Source organism: Nicotiana sylvestris, chromosome 9 (assembly GCF_000393655.2).
Source record: "Nicotiana sylvestris chromosome 9, ASM39365v2, whole genome shotgun sequence".
In the NCBI taxonomy this organism is placed as follows: domain Eukaryota; kingdom Viridiplantae; phylum Streptophyta; class Magnoliopsida; order Solanales; family Solanaceae; genus Nicotiana; species Nicotiana sylvestris.
In genome coordinates, this window is record NC_091065.1 from 52,212,977 (window position 1) to 52,221,406 (window position 8,430).

The 8,430-nt window shown below is 38.5% G+C and overlaps 1 protein-coding gene across 1 annotated transcript; it reads left to right on the top strand.

Moving 5' to 3' along the window:
* The first annotated feature begins 5,206 nt into the window (after positions 1-5,206).
* Positions 5,207-5,832, top strand: LOC138877579 (uncharacterized). Its single transcript, XM_070157200.1, has 2 exons — positions 5,207-5,286; positions 5,481-5,832. Exons 1-2 carry the CDS (start codon positions 5,207-5,209, stop codon positions 5,830-5,832), a joined length of 432 nt encoding a protein of 143 aa, XP_070013301.1.
* Positions 5,833-8,430: the final 2,598 nt, after the last annotated feature.

An 8,430-nucleotide genomic window follows, 5' to 3' on the forward strand; every position in this document is an offset into this window, starting at 1 on the left:
TTTTGCTAATATGATTATAGCATCTTTTATCTGCAGGTAACCAGTAAGCAACCGCTATCCTAGCAAGATCTATCTCGCTCCAGTTCCCTCCAACCGTCCCGATCATAGCCACTTCCACATCTCGTGTCCATTCTTGTAGTAGCTTCATCGGCATACTCCGCAGGTGAATCCAGAACTACACATGGACCGATTCTTGTAAAACCAAGGATATGTAGGCAACTAGGAAACCGGAGCTCGGCCTCTGTCTTTCAAAATATCCCATTCGGTCAAAATTGGCCATCATTTCTTTACCCGAAAACTCGTTCATCCTTCCCGGGTAAAGAGGGGCAGCTGTTGATACCCAATTTTTTCCTATATGTTTTGATATACATAAAAGCCTTCAAAATAGCATATATATGCATACATAAGCATGCCCAAGGTTTTTATTATTTTTCCCATAATTTTAAGGGTTTAAATTAATTTATTTTCTCCCCTTTTTATCCATAAAATCCCAATAATTATTTCCGAAATTATTGTTTTGATAATTCATTTATTGGATTTCTATATTTATGCCAAAATATGGCTAATGTAATTTTTATGTGTTTTCACAATTACATTTAGTATTTTAAAAAGCTAAATTGCATATAATAGTAATGTTAGCCCATTTTTAGATATAATTATGTTTATATGCACAAAATTGGATCCTCTATTTTTAAATTGTTAATTATGTATTTTAAATCATTTTGGTACCTTAATTTATTTTCCAGAAATTACCTACTATTTTTTATAAATTAAATAGGAGAAAATTGGCTATTTAAATAACAGCCAAATTTGGCTTTCAATTATATCCAAAATTTGACCCATTTTTAGCCCAATTTCACACCCAAATCACCCGACCCATACCTTATTAATCCTTACCCAAACCCGGAACCCACCTGCCCATTTTAATCATGACCGTTGATCTCCCAAATCAACGGTCCAAATAATTCCTTTCCTTTTTAATTTTCGAACGACCCTTAACCCTAAGTCACTTTTCCTAAGGTTCCGCCTTAAGATGCTCTCTCATCTCCACTCTTCTCTCAAACCTAACACTAGACTTCTCCACTCACCTTCTTCTCCGGTTATCTCCGGTGACTATCTCTCAAACCCCAAGCCTCAAATGGTCACTCTCATCACCTTGCGCATCATCTCTAAGGCATTCAAGGGTCCTGGGCCATGTCGATTCAGACCTAGGGTTCCTGATTCTATTGTTCGAGGCTTCTCTGGTGCGATTTTGGGCAAAATCACACCATGTGTGTTACGATTTATGAAGTTACAACATGTTCTTTTGATTTCTACCTAGGTTTCCTTTTAAACCCCTAACTCTCTTCTGGATCTCTCAGATCTGTGTTATTTTCATACTTTAAACCTGTTTCCTTCTATGATTTGCTTATTTTCGAGCTTTGTTCTGAAAGATCCTCTAGTCTAAACCGTTCTTACTTTCAATGAAAACTAGGGTTTTCTCGGAGTTATTTCTATACCGGTTTCAACTGGTTTCTTTATTATTAAACCATTTTTCCTCGTTTATCTTGATGGATTCTATGTTCCTGTTGCTTTTTAACTCAACTCTGTTAAAAGCCCTAATTTTTACAAGATTTTCTTTACTTGTTTCTGTGTGTTAGCCTGATTTTCTTTACTTGTTTCTGTATGTTCGCATGATTTTCTTACTTTGTTTCTGTGTGTGAGCATGATTTTCTTCACTTTGGTTCCGTTTATTAGCATGATTCTCTTCACCTAGGCTATGTTTGTTAGCATAACTTTCTTTGCCTTAGTCTTGTTAATTTCTCGTGGTCACCATGCTTCGAATATGTCCTGCTGAATCTCTAGCCTACTTACATCACCTCTATATGACTGTGCTTGCTCATCTCATATTTCTTTCTGCCTATATAATTGACCTTGTTTTGTTTGCTATTTCTGTTCATTCGTCTCTATTTATATGTTGAAACACACAGAATCATGACCCTTCATGATTGATTCTGATTTTCCTTAACTGTTGGTAATTGAAAGATTTTCCTTCAAGGCCCTAAAATTCTACTTGTCTGTTTGAATTCACTGATTTTATTACCTTATTTACTGTGATACTTGGTTTTACTTAGTCTTTCCTTAATTGGGTCTTTCTGAATTTGGTCCTAATTGACTACTTTATGCCTAATGGACTCATGGCTCCTTTCCTTGTTTAATTATGCACTAATTCCTCCTTTCCCCCTTATATGGTACTGAATCTTTCCGTTTGACCTTGATTCCCCTAACTCAAGGAAGTACTTCCTTGATTCTCTAAGTGATTGATTATGAGTTCTTAAATTAGTATACTGCTATATTTTTTACCTTATTTCACTACCTACTTTCAACTATAAATACCCTAAGTCTTTCACAAACGATACACACTTGGCTTCCAAAAAACCCCTCTCTTATTTAAAATCTCTTTGTTATTCTATTACTATTAGTCGGCTGCAAGCCAAGGCTAATCATTTGTGCTCTTTGGTTCTTTCATTCTGCTTACTTCTATCTTCACTGGTATGTCCTAGTTTAATTTACAACCACAACAACAACATATTTCTTTTCTTGTTTCGGTTTCTTTTATTTCTAGTCTGCTTTTACTTATGGTTTTGTTGTGGAATTTGTAGCTAAACATACTAGTATAACTCCCCTCCCTTTAAGCTATGTATTCCCTTGTGTGATTCAAGCATGTATGGACAATTGTTTTCCTTTACCTACTGTGCACTTACCATTTTGTGAATCCCAAATCCCTATTCCCCTATAAGTGTTTATGTTCCTCGTGAATAGTTTGTGATTATGCTAGTGTCAAGCTATCTCTGAGCATGTCCATACCAGTCCTAATACTCCTGCTGGGGACATGTGTCTGCAGGCAATGTCTGTGTATCCCCAAACCCCTTAACCCATGTGTGATTACTGAATATATTTAGATTCTGTGAACTTGCTGGGTGTGGTCTTATCCTAAAGTGTTTGAACTCTGTTTACTACTCCAACCTCTTTCAAACAACCGTTATTGCTTTACTAATTGCTTTCAAAACAGACCTTTAAGTCCAGTCTTTAATAAACGTCTTTCAAACATGTGTCCTACACTTTCACTCTACTCTTAGTTAATAAGTTCTGCCCCCTCTAGTATGTGTACTGCCTTGGGATCCTCTAGAGAACCCTTGGAACTCTAGCACACTGAGGCTGGCTTTCCAAACTACACCGGTTCAATGCTTTGCTACTAAGTCTAGGTGTAAGCATTGTCTGGGGTCCTTGAGACCCTTAGGGAACTTTGATGCACCTAGACCCTAATTTGTCTGTGGAAATGAGGTTTGAAAGACCATTAGAGGCTTTAGGAAACTTGGGCCTGATTGCAGGCTCCCTATAGAATAGCTTCTTAGTTTTCTATTTCATTTATGTAATTCATTTGTTGGCCTCTAATATTTTATAAACAGATATTTGGGGTAATTTAGTAAAAGGGGTGGGTGAATGTATACTTTGTGGGGTAATATGGGTAGAAATCCTTCTCTTAGGATTTTACTTTCAAATATGTCTGCTTTACTCAATGGAAAACATGTTCATAGGGTGTGACTCTTGTTGAATCTAATTTCATTTTGCATAATAGACATCATATCTATAGATTTTCACTTTTAATGTCATTTGCATCAGATATAAACCATGTTCATAAATCCTACATTTGTCATGTTAGAAACCATGTTTCCAGGTTCCAAGCCATCATGTTTTAAATCAATTCAAGTATAGATACCATGCCTATAGGACATAATTCCGATTCGATAAGTTACTGCAAATTGCCTAAAACCAGTAACACGCCTAGATACCATGCCTATAGGGACTTCTACTCGCAATTATGTTTGGTAATCTAATTAGCATAATGAGTCGATTTTATCTCACCTAGTTTACTTCTTAAAACTGGCATTGTCAAGCGATAACTCTCTAAAACCAGTCCTTTCATAATTGCTTTAATCCCGTTAGATATTCCGCCTCTAGGTATTAAAAGGTTCTATTTTGAAAACTTGTCTGTTTCTGCATTAACATAGACACAGTTCTTCATATAGACAAGCCTTAGGGCATTTTCAAAACTTGCATTTCTCTAAAGCTGTTTCTATCACTTGACGTCTCTGAATTCTAATAAGCTTTTAAAGAGGAGGTCCTAGGCAGCTAATAATGTTATGACTTCTGTATCTGAAAGTGGTTTATTTCGGCATAATCACTTAGAAATCCTTCTTTAGGACCTTGATTACTAAAGACCTTACTTGTGGTTGAGTCGTGTTACATGCATGCTTGTTTGCGGAGGAAACTATGAGCCTTTTACTTGCTCTCATTATGTTAAAGTCCTAGATGCTTTTTGACTATCGCCTTTAGAGTTTTGCCTTTAAAACCTTAGGGGTACATCTAGAACGACCTATAGGTAAAGGTCCCAACTCCCTTCGGGACTATTAAGAAGGGATGGGTAGAAGCACGTAATAGGAATCAATGACCAAACACTCGCTTTGCATGACCAATAAGGGGATAGGAAGGGTAGACATGGGATATGATGACTACGCATTAATGTCACGTGTAGCCCCTCATTGAGGAGTGTTTACCGGACATGGCGTGGGATGATCCTATAGGATAAACAACCTAGGACCCTTTCTTACCCCAAATCCTCTCCTTATTTAGAACTTTGTTTGTATAATTTGTTCAAACCTTTATTACTTGACTTGTTCATTGAGCTTTACAACTTACTTGTTTATATGGACTAATTTCTAAATATAAGTTCGGTCGGGACCCACAGTTGTGGACCAAGAGGGGTGCCTAACACCTTCCCCTCGAGGTTATTTCGAGCCCTTACCCTAATCTCTGGTAATGCAAACCAACCCAAGAGTTAATTGCCCTAGGTTCCCTAACGCACCATAATCCATTAGGTGGAGACTCTTCAAATACCCAATTCCCAAAAGGAAAAGAGTCATTACACCCCGTGAATGTCGAAACCTGGACCTCCCTCCGCGAGGATGGGAAAAAGGGGGCACGACAACTGCATTTCGGGGTTTGCGGACCGCATATGAGTGGGTATGTTCTGGCAAAGAAAATTCTTCGAGCAGGGTATTACTGGCTCACCATAGAATGAGATTGCATTAGATTTGTGCGCAAGTGCCATCAATGCCAGGTACACAGAGACTTGATCCATTCTCCACCATCTGAGTTGCATATAATGTCCGCACTGTGGCCCTTTGTTGCTTGGGGCATGGATGTCATTGGACCAATTGAGCCCACAGCATCAAACGAGCACAGGTTCATTCTGGTGTCCATCGATTATTTCACTAAGTGGGTTGAAGCTAAGACTTTCAAATCTGTGACCAAGAAGGCAGTGGTCAATTTTGTTCATTCAAATATCATTTGTCAGTTCGGAATCCAAAGGTAATCATCACGGATAATGGTGCTAATCTTAACAGTCAATTGATGAAAGAAGTATGCCAATAGTTCAGGATTACGCATCGGAATTCCACTCCGTATCGCCCCAAGGCAAATGGAGCTATTGAGGCGGCCAACAAGAACATAAAGAAGATACTTCGGAAAATGGTGCAAGGTTCCAGGCAATGGCATGAAAAGTTTCCATTTGCTTTGCTGGGTTATCGCACTATTGTTCGCACTTCAGAAGGTGAAACTCCTTATTTGTTAGTATATGGTACTGAAGCAGTGATACCTGCGGAAGTTGAAATGACATCCCTTCGGATTGTTGTTGAAGTCGAAATTGATGATGATGAGTGGGTCAAAACCCGTTTGGAGCAATTAAGTCTGATTGACGAGAAAAGACTGGCAGCAACGTGTCATGGCTAGTTGTATCAAAACAGAATGGCAAGAGCATACAACAAGAAGGTGAGTCCCCGGAAATTTGAAGTGGGTCAGCAAGTATTGAAACATATCCTTCCACATCAGGCTGAAGCGAAAGGCAATTTCGCCCCAAATTGGCAGGGGCCGTTCATTGTAACAAGAGTGTTGTCCAATGGTGCTTTGTATTTAACAGATATAGAAGGCAAATGTGTAGATACGGCTATCAATTCTAATGCGGTCAAGAGATATTATGTATGATTTCTTTGGTTTGTCTAATTGTTGTTTATACTTGGCATGTTTTGAAGATTGGAATGACGAAGGCAATTTATTCTGCTATCTAAACACTTTATCCTTTGTTACCCCTTTGAGCCTTATTTATTTTCTTTCATACCCCTCTTTTGGAATTAGTAGCAAAGTTCATAAACACGGATACAAAAGGCAAATAAAGAAGAAAAATTGGGGTAAAAACGAAATTGAAAAGTAAGCAAAGCAAAAGAAAGAGAAAAGGAGAAGAAAAGAAAAAAAGGAAAAGAAGAAGAAAAGATAAAGAAAAGAAAGACAAGTAACAAAAAACAACGCAATTCTTATGTCATGAACTACGTTTGATCTGATTCCTTTTAAGGATACGTAGGCAGCCTCACGGTTCGGTCTCATCAAAATAAAATTCAAAAGCCCCCAAGCAAAGAAACTGGGGTAGAAGTCGCGGTTTCATAAAAGATCTGATTCCAAAAGTTGTAATTTTGAACCAATTCAAGTTGTTTTGAGCCTTTATGATATCCTTTCTTTCTAAACCATATCCAAAAGCCTACATTACGGTCCAAAGAAAGACTTTCCGATCAATATTTAAGAGTGCCAAGTCAAGAGAGATAGAGGTATGATTCGCATCAGGGGCAACACCCCATGCTGCAAAAGGAAAATGAATAAATGAGATAGTCCTATTGGTGAAAACCCTGTCGGGCACCGTATGGCGATGGAAAGATAAGAGAAATTAAAATGAGAGAGTCATATTGGTGAAAACCTTCACCATGAGGCGACGGTGAGTTTAGAGATGAACAAATGAGAGAGGTTTGTTGGCGAAAACCCTTCACAAGCCGAACAAGGTTGGTGACTTTGCAAAGAGATTAGAATATGGGAATCCCGTGGCATATAGTATGACAACTTAAAGGTGATTAGCTGAACAGGCTGGGCTGATTAATCCAAAATGCATGTCATGATCATTGGTGCCAGCCGCCTCACTCAGATAAGTCTCTTTTCCCTTTTTCCCTCAAACAGTCATCCTGTTTTGAATTTTCTTCTTTATACCTAACTCTCGAAGTCATTGCATTTCATTTCTTTTGAGTTTATTTCTCTAAGGCTTTCCAATGACAGCCTTAAGCAAGTAAAAAAGGATTTCAAAGCTTACTACTAACTTCCAAATTGCACAAAGCAAAGTGCGGCCAAAACATACCAGAAATAGCATGATGCAAAATGGAAAATAAGGTGTTAATGAAAGCTCAACTGGTCGAGTGGTTTGGTAATTTTGTGGAAGATACATAGTTTCAAATTGGAAGGACAGAAATGTAAAACAGCGGGTTGAGTGTAGGTCACATGGGTCATTTAGGGTCTTGTGGGTGAGATTCAGTCAGAAAGTCAAACAATTCTTTGCCAGTCTAAGGCACTCGGTCAGAACAAAGCACAGCAGTGGAAAGGCCACCTTCAGCAAGAATGCCACAAACTAACCACCACATCTTTTTAAACTGATAAATTTTCGTTGGTTGAACAAGGGCAGGAAATTTCGTTTTTCCGGAGGAACCCTCCATGAGGAAAGCATGTACTGGACAGGTTCGACCGTAGATCTTCAAGACCCTCCTGGATAATGGGATTTAGTTTAAAATTTTCAGAGCCCTCCTGGATAATGGGATTCAATTTTTAAAGATTCTCAGGACCCTCCTAGATAATGGGACTTAGTTGAATTCCAAGACCTTCATAAGATAACAAGATTTATCATAAGCTCTACCTTTAGGAAATATAAGTTGGATTTGAAGTTTTCACTTTTAAGATGGGATTTAATTTCAATTGTCAGGGCCCTCCTGAATAATGGGATTTAGTTTTTAAATTCCTAGGGCTTTGGGGTAACATGATTCGATTAACACTCACAGATGTGTCCAGATACCAAACTGGGGTAGAAATCTTTCTTTTATTTTGTCTATTTTACTGTAATCAGGCGCCCACCTAGAGAACAAGGGAATATAGTTCAGTTTTTTGGTAATCAGGTGCCTACCTGGAGAACAAAGGAATACAGTTCGAGTTCTTGGTAATCAGGAGCCCACCTGGAGAACAAAGGAATACAAATCAAGTTTTGGTAATCAGGCGCCCACCTGGAGAACAAGGGAATACAGTTCGAGTTTTGGTAATCAGGCACCCACCTGGAGAACAAGGGAATACAATTCAAGTTCTTGGTAATCAGGCGCCCACCTGGAGAACAAGGGAATATAGTTTGAGTTTTGGTAATCAGGCGCCCACCTGGAGAACAAGGGAATACAGTTCGAGTTTTGGTAATCAGGAACCCACCTGGAGAACAAGGGAATACAATTCAAGTTTTTAGTAATCAGGCGCCTACCTAGA